The sequence below is a fragment of the Sebastes umbrosus genome, chromosome 5 (assembly GCF_015220745.1).
Source record: "Sebastes umbrosus isolate fSebUmb1 chromosome 5, fSebUmb1.pri, whole genome shotgun sequence".
In the NCBI taxonomy this organism is placed as follows: Eukaryota; Metazoa; Chordata; class Actinopteri; order Perciformes; family Sebastidae; genus Sebastes; species Sebastes umbrosus.
Genome location: NC_051273.1, coordinates 32,124,324 through 32,140,173, shown reverse-complemented (window position 1 = coordinate 32,140,173; position 15,850 = coordinate 32,124,324). Strand labels below are relative to the sequence as shown.

Below are 15,850 nucleotides of genomic sequence, written 5' to 3'. Positions count from 1 at the left end.
TAAAGAGTGTGCTCACTGGTGCGTATCAGCGCGGTGGCGGGCTGGCTGTAGTCGTTGCTGTTGGTGTTGCGTTTGATGGAGAAGGTGGAGATGTTGTACAGCAGGCCAGGCACCAGGCCTCGCATGACGTGGGTGGACTGCTGCCTTTCCAGCAAGTCTGTCTTGGGATTGCTCCGGCCCAGGGGACCATAGGTGATGAGGAAGCCGCTGACCAGGCTGTCTGAGGGCTCCGGCTCGTCCCAGCGCAGCTCCATCTCGTTCTCCTCCACACGCAGCACATGGAGACCAGAGGGAGGCAACAGGTCTGGGAACAGTGGCAACCTTACATGTCAAATTCATACATTAAATAATTACAGAGTTGTCTTTGCAATACAAAGGATGAGCTAAAAGCTGAATTAGCTGGACTCTGATGCACTTTGGTGTGACCTTTGCTGACCTTTCTCACAGTCTTTGCCTGTGTGTCCCACTCTGCAAACACAGTTGTAGTTCCCTCTCTTGTCACTCCTGCAGAGGCCACGGTTTCCACAAGGTTGCAGTACACACGGGTTCTCCACTTGGGGGCGACAAAGACAAGCAGTTAGTACAACACGGTGCATGTCACACAACTGAGATGCAGGTTGTGTGAATTGGCTTTGTGAGGCCGTGCAAAGCCACTTACACATCTGGCACTGGTCCCCAAAGAAGCCGTCTTTGCACGTGCACAAATAATTGCGCCTGTAACCCCGACACACACCTCCGTTTAGACAGGGGTTGGACTCACACCCGTCCTGCTCTGCACACAGATAGATACAGTAGAATTTGATTGCTGTCCTGTATAATCTGTATGTTAAAATGTATAAAGTAATGTAACAGGTTGTACCTATTTCACAGTTCTGGCCTTTGAAGCCTTGAGAACAGTGACACAGGTAGGAGCCAGGCTGGTCCTCACATGTCCCCATGTGCTGGCAGGGTTCAGACAGGCATTCATTTATGTCTTAAGGGAGATGAAAGACACATATACACAGTCAGGAACTACATATGTGTGTGTGAATGTCTGCATTTAATATTAGAGGACTTTGATCAGGCTCTACCTGTCTGACAGCGGTTTCCACTGAAGCCATCAGCACACTCACACTGGTAGGATCCCACCTGGTTCCGACATGTACCGCCATTGAGACAAGGCTGTGATAGGCATTCGTTGATCTCTGTAATGATGGGGAATCAGGATAAATCAATAGCAACTTAAACCTAGCTGGAATCTTATCTGTTAGGACTTTTCAGGGATCATTAACCTCTTCCACTCTTTGAGGGCGCTGGCGCCCTTGGCCAATTTGACTGTTTTTCAGAGTCTGTAGCAGGCTCAGTTTTAGTGAAGTTACTGGTATCATATGAAACTAGAGAACCATGGAATCCAATGGTATGCTCCGAAAATACACTAAAGTTTTGCGGTGCAAAACTGGCATGGCGATTTTCAAAGGCGTCCCTTGACCTCTGATCTCAAGATATAGAAGAAAAAACTGCATTTTTTTTGTATGCAGTATAAATGTGTTATTTTTGCCAATATGGTTTCTGCATACTGGGGTCCCTAAACAGTCCTGGAATTACATAGACTCTTGTGGATCCAATGAGCCCAACTGTATTCATGTGTGATGATGTTAGTCCCCATAGTAGCCATTTCATCGTAGTGAGACTATTTTTTTAAACTTGACCTCACTGTATAAAATGACCTGTGGTGACCTCTAGGATCATCACAGCCTCTTGAAACTTTACAGCCACAAACTAGAGACCTAGAGCATTCAGAGGATGGATGGCATCCCTAGTTAGATTGACAATAAGGGGGTTTCTGAGCAGTTTCCAGAACAGAAGTGCTCGCCATCCAATTGCTGAAAAATGTCATTCTTGCAGAAATCTCCAAACGTCAAGTTTTTGATACCAAATCACAACATGGCTTTTCTGTCTTAATGTGTTATTTTGGAGGTATTATTGATTTTTATCAATTTTCGAGTGGTAAAAATGGTTAAATATAGCACCAAATCTGTGTAACAAATGGTATCAACCCAAAAATTGCTGCAACAACTTATGAGACACAATTGAGCATGGGAATGAGGATCATATACTTCTATCATAATGTTCTAAAGCCTTGTATGCTTTCAACATTTATTTTAATTAATTAATTCATGTTTATTCCTGATTTATGACTAGAACAACTTGACACACAGTGCTGAGCTGCATCTCAAATTAATCTTCAGATTCCCAGCTTTCAGATGATGTACACCACTTCTATGTGACATCTACTGTTGACCTGCTATCTCCCTCTAAAGACCCCATGTCCCCCCCCTAAAAAAGACAAAAACAGGTCTATGAAAAAGAGAGGTGGATTGGAAAAGGTTAAAAGACTGTGTGTGTCCATGTGTTGGTGTGTGTTACAGACCCTCACAAATGGGCGGCTGGCTCCAGTCTCCCTGAATACCACAGATGCTCTGGGTGGCTCTGGGCACGGACGTGAAGCCTGAGTGGCATATATACACCGCCATGGAGCCCGGTGTTGTCGAGGAGAACTGGACCTCGGCGTGCTTCACTTGTGGAGGCAGCCCGCAGCCGAGCTCTGAAATGAATACGTCGATAACGTCAGCGTGGCTGCATTGTAACGCAAGCTCACGAACACTGGGGCTTAAAGGAGCTCACCCAGAACAGACTAACAGCAACAGAGGTGTTTTCCATCCAGGCTCTCTGTTTTTGTCCTCCTAAAATTATCTCCAGCGTGTTGTTAGAGCGCGTAGACATGAATCATCAGGTCGTACTTTACATAGATTATGTAGCCATTCTATATCTGTAAATGTGGGGCCTCCAGTGCAGCAACACTGCTAAAATTATCTTCAGATGGAAAACCAGTATCTGTATCAGTCAGGATATCCCCTGCCTGTGCCAATCTATTGAAGTCAGTGTTATTCAAACTTCAGCATCGGAGCAACATTATTGTGTGGTGACTCACAGTCTGCTTACCTGCGGTGGTTTGTACTGAGCTCCTGCTTGTTTCACAGTGCCTGCCGCTGAAATCGTCTGTGCATTCACATTTGTACTTCCCTATGTAGTGGAAACATGTCCCCCCATTCAGACAGGGGCTGGAGGCACAGGGGTCTGGCTTCCCTGTAAGAAAACATACACATTGAGAAATTAATATTGATAATAATAATATTTTTTTTGTATAGCACCTTTTATGCAAAGATGCAGCCCAACGTGCTTTACAATATATGATTAAAAACAATGTAAAGCCAAAACCAAAAATTAAAATGAACGATAAGGGAAATGTTTCATAACAAAACAATGAAACATTAAAACTAGAAGGGCACTCGGAGAGCGCAGACCGCAGAGGCCAAATGCTTAAGAAATAATTGTCTGTCTTTTATCATTATTGATTGACAGCGTCTTAATATTTTGAAATATCATACAAGGTGGTGACGTCTAACTGGCTGTCTATCTAGCAATGTTAACTAAAGTGAAAAATAATTTGTGTGTCCGCCGCGTGAACCGGATCCACTCCAAAATATAATGGGTTCTTCTTTGGCCCATGCTTCACCCTTCCACCTAGTTTCATGAAAATCAGGCCAGTAGTTATTTCTGTAATTCTGTAGACAAACAAACAAACTGAACCAAAAACATAACCTCCTTGGCGGAGGTAACAATACCAACAACTGTCCTGTCGCAGGACTGTTATAAACACGTCCAATCATTTCATTCGGGCTGAATGAAATGATTGGACGGGCTACCTGCCTGTCTACCTACCTGCCTGCCTGCGTGCACTCTTCCAGTGCACTCATTGCGCTTCACCGGAGTCTTTCACAAGCTGCTAGCTTCACAGCTGTGAAGACTAACAATAGCTATGTTTGTTGTTTACCTTCATAATGATAATTTTGGGGGAGTAGCTTTGGAGGGAGGCCTGAAGGGACGGACTTGTAGTGTTACCGACTTTCCCTTTAAATTTAGGCCCTTTTGGAGCTAGTGCTGCTAACTACACTGGGCTGGGTTTTTCGTTTTTTTTAAATCTAGTGTACTCTTGCTAGTTTCTCAAGATTACCGACCCTACCTTTAACAAATTACCACAAATTAAAAGCCACATTAAAGAGAAAGGTCTTTAATTTCTTTTTAAAAACACCAAGGGAGGTCGCTGGTCTAAGATCCAAGAGGAGGGTATTCCACCGTTTAGGGACATTAAAAACAGCTACCTCTAAAAGAATGTCTAAAAGAAAGGCAGTGGAAGATCAGAGAGTTCTTGTTGGACTGTAAAATTAAAAGCAGGGGAAGGTGCTACGCTATGTAAGGCTTTATAAACAAGTACAATTACGTTAAAGGAACAGTGTGTGACTTGTTAAAATGGCAAATAACATTTAGATCAAAGTCTAAAACCACTCCCAGATCTTTAACTAGAGTCTTAATCTGTTTGCAAACATTGACTGCCTTTCTATTTCTGATCCTTCAAGTAGAATATTTTCTGCTCATTTAGTTTTATAAAAATTTTACTCATTCCAAATATTTATATCAGAGACACAGCAATGAGGATCATTCAAAGAGCTGAGGTTGTCTGACGATAAGATTGCTCGCCGTGCATTTGAATGTTTTCACGCAAATTTGCAAGAATAAAGTTTGTGCATTGAATACAAAATGTTTTCAATATCACTCAAGGGTGGCACTCACCCACTTCACAGTGTTTTCCAGTGAATCTGTAAGGACACACACATCTGTAACTCCCTGCGTCCTCCTTACAGGAGCCTCCGTTGCGGCAGGGACCAGAAGCACAGGTATTGAGTCTAACTGGAAAGAGACAGGGAGAAGGGAATCCTTGAAGCAGAGGCTAGCTTTAATCACACAAAATAAATCTGTTACAGTACGTTGCACTTGAAGTCATAATTCAGGGAAGTAGCTCATAACTCAGTCATAAGTACAAATTATCATAAGCCTTTTGGCATTGTGATATTTCAAGCAGCATTACGAGTAATGGCATGTTTCCTGGTGCATTAAAAACTGGGTTAGAGCCTGAGTAATAAGTCTGAGGGATGTTTTGATAGGCACTTCAGAAGTTCATGTGAAGTTATTCTTCTAGTGTTTCTTATCAGTTATGCTACCTTTTTCACAGTGCTTCCCCCAGTATCCGTATTTGCATTCGCAGGTGTAGCCTCCATCCCGCTCGTAGCAGTAGCCCCCATTCAGACACGGAGAGGAGTCGCAGACCGATCGGGGCTGTACTGAAAAACACACACCGAGACTTGACTGTGTTCCATTGCACTGGGAAACCTCTTTAATTTCATTCAAGCACGTGGGCTTGGTTGGAAAAAACACACAGATTATTTGTCATTTTATGATAGGATCAAATCATTTTTTAAATCTCTGTCCACATCGTAAATGCAAACTACAAATGTGACCGTTCCCTTTGAAACAGAAAGCGACACTTGGTCAAGACCAGTGTGTTTAAAAATGTGTTTGTCGCTATAGAAACCAGCTGCTCACGCAATGACACATAGCTGCAAAGTGCTGGTGCCTGAGGCTCTTACCATAGGGGTAGAAGTCCTTGTGATCTAGCTCTGCCGCGCTAGTCTGACACGTGCACAGGTAGGTCCCTCCGTACTCCAAACAAGGACCTCCATCAGGACACGGCCTGCTGTTACTGCATGGCGTCTGGGTTACTTCTGAGAGGAAGGCAATGTGAATTGGCGGGTTCACAATTTCAGACATTTGTGATCTTACATTGACCCCGCTTTCTTTTTCATCAAAGCTCTTGTGAGACACCTGATAGGATTATCATACTCACCAAACTGACAGTAGAGTCCTGTGTAGCCTGAAGGGCATTCACAAGTCCCATTGATGTCCACACAGACACCCCCATTCTGGCAAAGGCATTCCTCTGCAGACACAGGAAGAGAGAGTGTGAGAGCTCAAAGCTGGAAAGTTTTTCTCGAGCTACTTGAATGCAAGTGCTTAAATGATGTTACAGTATTGGTCTAAGTGTAAACATAGGCAGGAGGTATAAAGTTCAACATGTGCACCATATGCCGAGCGTCTTTCATCTGCTATACTGTAAACTATGTATTGATTCGCCGTCATTCCTCTTTCCCAACAGAGTTCACAGGATCAGAAGATTACCAGTCAGCATGCTGCACATCCGCTCCGTACAAATTGTAAGAATGTTTTTATTTTCCTCTACTTCCTAATTGCAGCAGTGGATCAAAGGATGGGGCCGTATCGCAGCTAAGCGGCTCCCCTTTGAAGTCCTGGGGAGCTCGGTGGAGGGTATTATTTTTCTGATGATATGGAGCATATTTTGCGACCGGGACGTATGGCCCCGAGGGCAATTAATGGATTGTTAATTTTGCAAGAGCCACTTTCATTGGCCACCTGTGCGGCCCGGGCCCCTTTGATCTGAGAGCCTGATTAGGCACTTGTGAGTCCCACTACTTTCTCTTCCTCGGAGGATCGCGCTCCTTTTTCCACTGTGCCTTCCAAGTGAGCCAGGCAGGAAAGTATTTGGGAGATTTAAGAGAGCCTATATAAGCACTGATAGTTATTTCAGCTCAAGGGTGAGAAGTAGCATTTGCAATAGCTCAAATACTATTAAAGAGCTTTTGGTGGGGAAAAAAAACTTGCTATCAGAGGGTGACACTAACCTCTCATGGGAGCCTGGATAAGCTTTACAAGGCTCACTAGTTATCTCCTAAAACAAATAGAATGTGATACAAACATTAAAGATGCAGTAGGCAGAATTATTTAAATTCCATAATAACCTTTCAGCATATTGTAATTCAAGTGTTCTGCACCTCCTCATGGCTCTGTTTCCAGGCTTTAAAAAATCGAACTCGTGACGAGAGACTTTGGCCAATCACAGGTCATTTGAAAGAGAGCGTTGTCTATTGGCTGTGCTCCGGCTGGTGGGCGGTGCTTGGTATTTCCTCAACCAATCTCAACATGGCCGCCAGGTCACAAACTTTCTTATTTTACAGTTAAACAGTACACTACAAGATGTTTCTGAAAACATTTAGGCGAGAAAAAGGCATTACAGTAACAGAACATTGATTCATATTTGATCAGCGCTGCCTAGTTTGACCGTTTGATCGGAGTTCGCGAGTGATTAACAGTCGGCTCTCATAGACGGCAGCTGGACAGCAGACTCCAGATCAGCTCCGATTGGTTGTTTTCCTCCGGTCTATGAAATCTTGCAATCTGTCTGGAGATAGTGATCGTTTTATAAAAATAGCTTTTTTCAATCACATTTGCTCCATTTCTACCCACTGCAGCTTTAAACATAATATAAAATGACTTAATATGCATTTATGAAAGGAAGGTATGAAGCTGAGGATGATAGAGTTTTACATATTTTGTGTTCAAATTGCCCTATGATTATGCAAGCAGCAGCTGTGTGCTTGAAACTATAGTGTGGTGCAATGGCCAACTTCCAGAGGAGCCAGTAGCGGTGTGGAAGCATGCATATTTCAACAGCTCTGTCTGAAGAAATGACCTGAATACCAAAGACCAGCTTTGACTCATAAAGAGGCCTTTTTAAGTCTAGACAAAGCACTTCCTCTTGTTGGTAAACTAATAAAAACGTGCTATAAAACAATTATTCACAGCATCAAGCGACTGGTTCCCGTAGTAAACTGGGCGAGGCCGTGTCAGTTTTGATAATTACAATAATCCATCATCACAGCAGCCTCTTCCAGGGCAGAGCTCCAAATTCCTGTGGGATAGCACAGCTCCTCTTTAAATACTGCTCGCTACCTGCCCCAGCTGCCTGCAGTGAGCGTCGGCCAGGCCAGAAGCGTACAATACCTTCACACTCGTCACCGTAGAAGCCTGGAGCACATGTGCAGTTGGAGATTCCCGAGCTGGTGTATTCACAATTCTGGTTCTTCTTGCAATCTTCCTCCTCACACGAGTCTGCATATGGACAGGCACATGACAGGTTGTTGTGTAAGAATCAAACTGCATGTTAAAAAAAAAAAATTGGCAGAGCTTTAAGCTGTAGCTGTACATGCTTTTACCTGTTTGGTTTTCCACCTCAGTTGAATTATCCTGAAGCATCACCACCTCTGAGAGACGGAGAAAAGAACGTGCTTTAAAGGTTTGGTTCATCCAAATAACAACAAAACACATTTCTTCACTTACCTCTGGTGGTATTCAGCAATGAAGATAGATTGGGTTTATTTGCCCAGGTCTGGAGGTACCTGCCTCTGAGATACATGCTGCCCACCCAAATCAATGGAGGTGAATGGAATTTAGTCACAGCATTGAAAAATTACATTTTAAAATCTAAAAACAAAATGTCTCTCAAGAAAAAAAAGTGTCCCTGTTGCTCTGATCAATCTACAGTATATACACCACTTTTAACAAAAGAAATAGTCTCTGTGAAAGCTGTACAATGTGAAATTCCATTCATCTCCATTGTATTGGGATGGCAGCAGAAATCAGACCGATATCGCACAACCTGAGCAAATAAACCCCAAACTATCTGCATGGCTAGATACCTCTAACTAAAGCCAAGTGAGAAAGATGTGATAGAGTATATGAGAAATATACGAGATATAATGACAGCCTGACCAATTATGATTCTGCAATATTAGCTTATTGCAGATATATTGGTATTGGTAAATATCTCGGCCTATACTGTAGGTAACAAGAAATTGCATTACAGAAATGAAAATGACAATTTTGCTGTGAATTACAAACAGTGTCACCATTACATAGTTTGTCCACCGAAGGGCTGACAGGTTTATTATTCAGCAAATTTAACACATTTTTATCAAAAATGTTGGTTTATGTTACGCGTTTATGTTAATGTAATAATATCGTAATTTGGGTGAACCGACCCTTCAAACAAGACTCGTGCAGATAGTAACAAAGCAAAACCAACACATACTTAGATTAGATTGATACGCAGCTAGACGGATGGACAAACAGACAAATTTGGACATGTCACAGTCCTCAATCACAGGGAAACTAGCCCTATAACTCTGGCAAACACTATGGGAAACAGAATACAGATAGACCTATACTACAGTTTCTGCTACAATAAAAATTTGTGAACATTTATATATGGGAGCGTATCCATGTTCCCAAGGGCCTATGTCCTACATATGTCCTACATATGTCCTACATAGGTATGACCCTCCGATGTTTCCAGTCCTATGTTCCCTAGCTCAATATTCTGTTAACACACATTAACCCTCCTATTGTGTCCGGGTCAAATTTGACCCGTTTCAAGTTAAAACATTTCATAAGGCTTCAAAACAGCTATAGTATGTAAACACAACAAAACCAATGGTTATCATTTTATTTGATTTTGAAGGTCTTTTTTTGTTACATCTGTGATGTTCCAGGTAATATCTGACCGGCAGAGAATATTAAAGAGTCTGGGTGGTTCTGTGGATAACATTTTACTCAAACTTCACTCAAAGTTTGGGTTGGGTTTGATCCACAAAACTACCCAGAATGTGTTATTACTACATGCCACACTATTAAAAAACAATGTTCTCTGTGGGTAAGATTTTACTCTATTTATGATGATTTTATGATTTGGTTTGATGAGATTTTCAATAGCAAGGTAAATGTGGCCTTTGGACCACAAAATAAAAAAATAAATGTAGATTTTGTGGTAATGAATGGATAACAAGTTAGTTATGAGTTAGAACACTATATTGGGTAAAAACAATTGTTTTTTGAGTGCTGTGTATAGTTTTGCTCTCAAAGAGGTATGCTATGAATCCCTTTGTGCTTGTTCCAGTTGGAAAAAATGCTATAATACAGGAAGCCAAAGTAGGGCTTACAGGCTATGTCAACAATGTCCTATCAAATCTTTCCAAACATGCCTTTCTGGCAGAATTCAAGTTGAATTCAAGTCACCTGTCTCGCAGAGTGCTCCGGTGAAGGTATCGGGACAAATGCAGGTGAAGTTGGCCACCTGATCGACGCACTCTCCTCCATTCAGACAGGGCTGCGACTCGCATTCGTTTATGTCTGGAGGATGCACAAAAGTCAGTTAATCAGACAAGAGAAGTTTATCAGCTGTTGATTTAGTTCCATATAATGATTTTTCAATCTTCACATGGAAAAGCAAGATGTGGGTGTCTAAGATACTGGGCTGGATTGAGACCACTGAACTTCCTTTCTGAAAGCATAGAGTTTCATTGACCAGGTGTCTGGTATTAAGAATAATCCCGTCTCATGTAGATACAAGGATTCATGAACTGTGCAGGGCCTGATAATTCAATTCCCCATTGGGTTCAAGTTTCATCAACAATCAATCACAAGAGGAACCAGATTAGTAAATGTCTTTGGAAACCGACCTGACTTCAGTGAACTTTCTCACCGTGGTTCATTGCTACATTGTGTGACCCAAAAAAAAAAAAAGAGTTGTTTGCAAATGAATTCAACCGTAACCTCAACTTGGACCCATTTGTCTAGTTAGACCGGGGAACTCTTTGGACAAACACATCTGCCAAAATGACTGAGTTTGATGTAAAAAGCAGCAGAGAATATTTCCTCTGGAGGGAGATGCCTACTTTCCCCCGGACTGTGAAAAAAACCCCGCTCACCTGTCTCACACAGGACACCAGTGTAACCCGGTTCACACACGCAGGTGAAACTGCCAGCGCCTTGTACACACAGCGCGTTGTTGAGGCACGGCTTGTCTTTGCACTCGTCAATGTCTGCAACACACACAGGGACAGAGAGACACGCTCATGGAATATTTACTCAGCTGATTAATATATCCGCCACACTGCTCCCCTCACTCTGCAAGTATGTGCTGCTGGCTGTGAAAGGTATTAGAAGAGGTTTGATACATCTCCACAGGCTGGACTGTGGGAATAGGCACAGAAGCTCCAGAAAGGCTGGACCAAGATATTCTAAAATACTTCTTTTTTTGTGGAAACTGCCTAATGAGGCACAAAATACCTTAATTAATCTGAGTTTTTCCAGGTCTTCAGCCTATTTAGCGCATGCAGAGGGTCAGAGAAGAAGTGTGGAATTTTTGTGCAGTTAAAATGTCAGATCAACTTGTTTAAGGGTAATTCGCTGTTGTGTAAAATGATAAATACTGTAGGTGGGTTTATTTTAGCTGCTGTTACTTTAAATTTGATAAATTTCTACATTTCCATGTGATTCTACAGAAAAAAAGAAATAATAAATGTAGGGCTGTCAAAGTTAAGTTAATGCAAATTCATTTTAACGCCATTAATTTCTTTAACGCATTAACGCAATCGATCTTTCGGAGGTTGTAGGGGGCTCAGTTTTAAAGCTAGAGTGAAGATTCTGGTATCATATACAACTACAAAACCTAAGGAATCTATTGGTACCAACCATGTCATACTAGCTTCTAGCTAGTTGCGAAGGAGGCTTAATAACGCTCCAAATCTACGCTAAATTTTGGCGAGGAAAAACTGTTATGGCCATTGTCCCTTGACCTCTGACCTCAAGATATGTGAATGAAAATGGGTTCTATGGGTACCCACAAGTCTCCCCTTTACAGACATGCCCACTTTATGATAATCACATTCAGTTTGGGGAAAGTCATAGTCAAGTCAGCACACTGACACACTGACAGCTGTTGTTGCCTGTTGGGCTGCAGTTTGCCATGTTAGGATTTGAGCATATTTTTCATGCATTATTAAATCACTCTATTTCCTCATTTACATCTCTTACTAAAAGGCAGGAAAAGGGTATCCAATATAGGCTCTGTATACCTACACAAATATAACTGTGCTTATCTTAAAACCATTTTGTTGTTATATTTGTTGAAATTCTCATTACATCCCGACAGAAATCAATTAATCAAACACTGTGACGAAAAAAGAAAAAAATTCAGGTATCTGTGGCTGTCGCAGGACTGTAATAAGCCCATCCAATCATTACATTCGGGCCGAATGTAATGATTGGATGGGCTACTTTCACTCATTGCGCGTCACCGGAGTCTTCCACAAGCTGCTAGCTTAACTGTGGTGAGTACTAACAATAACCATGTTTGTTGTTTAAGGGACGGGCGCTCAGTGTTGCCGACTTGGTGACTTTCTCTCTAGATTTAGGGACTTTTGGAGCTGGTGCTGCTAGCTACTATCATTAGAAATGAGTTGGCAACACTGGGCTGTTTTTTTTTCGGTTGGACCATTTCTAAAATGTAGTAATCTTGCTAGTTTCTAAACATTACCAACCCTAGCTTTAAAGCAAAGTGTCTTTTGTACCTGTTTCACACTGAATCCCAGTGTATCCAGGAGGACACTGACAGATGAAACCATTAATCTGGTCTTCACAAGTCCCTCCGTTCTGGCAAGGATGTGAGGCACACTCATTGACATCTACAGAGACAGGGAGAAACACAAAGGAGGTAGTATGACTCTTTTAATTAGATGAAAACATCTGGCCAAAGTCAGTTAGTAGGGTAATGTCAAAGGAGATTGGCCTGAAGCTGATACAGGTATTAAGGAAATATCCAGGTGTCTCTTTGGCAAGTCAGGTGAATTCCAGAGGTTTTTTTACAAGTTGACATTGTTTTTCCTGGCTGCTCTCAGGTAGACAGGTATTCATTCACAGCGTGTGTCTAGCACAACAGCGCAGGGAGAGTCGTCAACCATAACTCACCGATCTGGCATCGTCGGCCGGTGAAGCCAGCCAAGCAGGAGCAAGTGAAGGAGGGGTTGCCTGTAATGCAGTCATCGATGCACTGGCCTCCGTTCAGACAGGGTCGCAGGTTTGGGCAAACTGATGCTGGAGAGAGACGTCAATGTAACAGGAATCCTAAAAGCAAAAGGACTAATCTCTTATAGAAGCTGGTCTTACCAGAGTCGTTGCAGCCACCCACTTCCACGTTTGCATCGTCTATACGGAAGACCCATTTGCCCGGGTAACCCACGTTGGTGGTTCCCTCAACGTTCACCACGTCAGCCGTGCGAGAGCCGGGGATGTTGAAATAGCGCTTGCCATCGCCAGCATTGAAACCTGCCTGGGAAGAGAGTAACAAGGAGGCCAGACATCACAAAAGACAGCTGAATCAGAGTTTAGACACCTCAACATTTTAGTTTGCATCTTCACAGGAAGCAGATCATGCAATCACCATGTGAAAAAAAAAACATGTGATCTTACCTGCGCTGCAATCCCTTCCAGCCCAGCCAGGTTTCCTCCACTGCTGGCATGCATGCCTGTAGTCCAAGTGATGTTATTGTACTGGAATATAGTGAAGGAAAGCTCTCCATCTGTAATAAGCACCACTTGGAAAGTATTTACCTGAATAGAGAGGAACAGACTCGGTTAAACCATTTCCTGATTTCCACGATATTAATGCTACAGATTCCTAAATCTCGGTCAGGCTAGAGACATAATAGACTCATCTGGGCATGTTGTTGAGGTAAGAAATTCACAATTACCATTAGAGTGAAACTCAATAGCTTTGTTTTTTTGGAATTATGTTAAATTGCATCGTCCCCATCATATAAAAAAGAAAAATCAAATCAAAAAGAAAAAACTCCTTTGCTAGCTTGCAAACTAGTTTTCATTCACTCTCATTGGCAACACATGGTGTTAAAGGAATGGAGTGTGTATCATTTCAGAGATCTATTGGCAGAAATGGAAAATAATACTCATGTTAACTACGTTTTTGTATAATCACCTGAAAGAATCGTTGTGTTTTCGTTAGCTTAGAATGAGCCCTTCCTATCTACATAGGGAGCGGGTCCTCTTCATGGAGTCCACCATGTTGCTCCGCCATGTTTCTACAGTAGCCCAGAACAGACGAAAAACAAACACTGGCTCTAGAGAGAGTCTTTCACGTTTTTACGTTACCTGAAGGCAACCGTAGTTCTTCAACACGTTTGTGAAACTGCGGTAACGTGAGCTTCAGGAATATAATATTTATTAGTGCAAAACCGGGGTACCGCAGGCCGCCGTCTGACTTCTGTTGCTCCTAAAGTAGGGTTATTATGGTAAGGATGGCCTCTGAGCGAGGCTAACGGTACCACGGTTTAGCACTCTGTGGCTCACGTTACCACAGTTTCACAAGCGTGTCAGACAACTACAGTGGCCTTCAGGTCACATAAAAACGTGAAAGGCTCTCTCTAGAGCCAGTGTTTGGTTTGTTCGTTCTGGGCCTATGTAGATATGAAGGACTCATTCTAAGCTAACGAAAACACAACGATTTTTGGTTTCAGTTGATTAAACACTAATGAAAACCAAATTATGAATAATATATTCTGTTTCTGCTAATAGATCCCCCGAATTGTTACACCCTGTACCTTTAAGATTTGACTACATGTTAGTGCAAGAGCTGTAAAGTTAAGCATGCGTTTATACCGGTGTGCGAGAGTTGCCTCCAAAGAAAGTAACTTGGTGCCATGTAGAGATGAGGACCCACGATGCGTTGAAGTTGGGGAACTCTGAAAAGTACGTCTTGACTTCACCTGAGGCCCTCCTCAGGATGGAGGGCTCCTGGCTCTCTCTGTAGAAGACTCTCCCCGCTCGACGGTTGTCCACATCGGCCCAGAATGGCGCCACAACCCTTCTGTCCCCGGCTATCGGAAAAGCCACAGGTGTGAACTGAGACACCTCCCTCAGGAAAGATACGAGGCCATTGTTGTTAACCTGAGGAGAAGAGAGTCAGAATATCTGAATAAGATGAACCATACAGTGTTCAACATGTTAGGTGAAGCCACTGTGACTTGTTAGGCGGGGTTAGAGTGGAAGTGTGGAGGAGAAGAGGCGAAGGTGGACAAACAGAGGTGTTCTGAACTCATGGGGCAAACAGTAGTATGGGCCAGCGGACGCTACCATAACGGATGTTTGCACTTCCCATGTAGCAAACAGAAGCTACCTTTATTCCGTGAAATGACGGCAGCTGAGAAAACCCGGTTTCTGCTGCTCACACACCTGCAAAGTCGTCACACCAGGAAAGACGTTCATTCACGTCCTTTAAATCCACAGATGTCTGCCAACAGCAAAGTATGCAAATAAATGAGCCCATCCTCCCCTCGTCCACATAACTCCTCTGTGAGAAACGCACAGTCAGCACTGTGACTATGTACTGGAGTATCAACTCCCTAAAAGATAAACTTTTACAGGTCAATAATTGGTGTGTTGCTGAAGTGGTTAGGCAATTAATTGATTAGTCAACAGACTGAAAGTAAACCAACAATCATTTTCACTCTCAAAGGATTTGCTGGTTTTCTCTGTTTTACATAATTGCAAATTGGATATCTTTGGATTTTGGACTGCTGTTCGGACAAACTATCATTTTTATATACATTTTTTTATATGTTTTATTTATTTTTATACATTTTTACATCTTAGGCATTCCGTTGTTACTCTTAAAGCTGCCTTAATGGAATTTTTGGCCACTTGGGGGCAGCAAAACAAGCTGTAAACACAACACTGACAAATTAACACCTTATAAAGTTATATGGGTAGCATGACTGCTGCCTATTTGCACATCTGGCAGAGGGCACAGCGCAACATTAGCATTCATTTAGAGATGTGTTTCTGTCCACCTAGCAAATTTGAATCCAATATCCATTCTCATTTTTGCTCCGCTTTTACTCTTTTTTACTCCAAGGACAAATATAGGACTGCTAAATGATCCACTATGTTCATCAGATAGTTGCTAGTTTGCGTTTGGTGCTGGGCAGATAATACACAGTTGGGTAATCAGAGCTTTTTTTGCTAAAAACAGCAGAGACTGAACTGAAACAGTGATGTTACGCTCTGTAAAACCAAAACAAGGGGCTTAAAGACACTAAAAAACAAGCTGAGGGGAAAGGTGCTCCATTTGATCTATTGTTAATATAAAAATATTGATTAGTTTAAAAACTTCCACAGAACCAAGACAGTAAATATGATAAAGGTTTGT

General features: G+C 42.3%; 1 protein-coding gene across 4 annotated transcripts in view; it reads right to left on the bottom strand.

Annotated features, from left to right (window-relative positions):
- sned1 (sushi, nidogen and EGF-like domains 1) overlaps positions 1 to 15,850 on the bottom strand; it is a 37,577-nt gene that overhangs the window by 12,883 nt on the left and 8,844 nt on the right. For 3 of the 4 annotated variants that reach the window (XR_005206983.1, XM_037770292.1, XM_037770293.1), the window contains exons 3-22: positions 14,302 to 14,589; positions 13,099 to 13,239; positions 12,796 to 12,958; positions 12,598 to 12,723; positions 12,201 to 12,314; positions 10,557 to 10,670; positions 9,865 to 9,978; positions 8,007 to 8,054; positions 7,795 to 7,902; positions 5,783 to 5,875; positions 5,526 to 5,660; positions 5,100 to 5,219; positions 4,672 to 4,788; positions 2,983 to 3,126; positions 2,411 to 2,584; positions 1,071 to 1,184; positions 860 to 973; positions 659 to 772; positions 437 to 553; positions 17 to 304 (exon numbers count right to left, since the gene is read on the bottom strand). Coding sequence is in view for 3 of the 4 variants with exons in the window: in XM_037770292.1 (XP_037626220.1) it covers positions 17 to 304; positions 437 to 553; positions 659 to 772; positions 860 to 973; positions 1,071 to 1,184; positions 2,411 to 2,584; positions 2,983 to 3,126; positions 4,672 to 4,788; positions 5,100 to 5,219; positions 5,526 to 5,660; positions 5,783 to 5,875; positions 7,795 to 7,902; positions 8,007 to 8,054; positions 9,865 to 9,978; positions 10,557 to 10,670; positions 12,201 to 12,314; positions 12,598 to 12,723; positions 12,796 to 12,958; positions 13,099 to 13,239; positions 14,302 to 14,589 (2,746 nt within the window). In the remaining variant the exon portion in view is untranslated. The remainder of the gene's footprint in view (positions 1 to 16; positions 305 to 436; positions 554 to 658; positions 773 to 859; positions 974 to 1,070; positions 1,185 to 2,410; positions 2,585 to 2,982; positions 3,127 to 4,671; positions 4,789 to 5,099; positions 5,220 to 5,525; positions 5,661 to 5,782; positions 5,876 to 7,794; positions 7,903 to 8,006; positions 8,055 to 9,864; positions 9,979 to 10,556; positions 10,671 to 12,200; positions 12,315 to 12,597; positions 12,724 to 12,795; positions 12,959 to 13,098; positions 13,240 to 14,301; positions 14,590 to 15,850) is intronic. The other variant, XM_037770294.1, reaches the window with a different exon arrangement.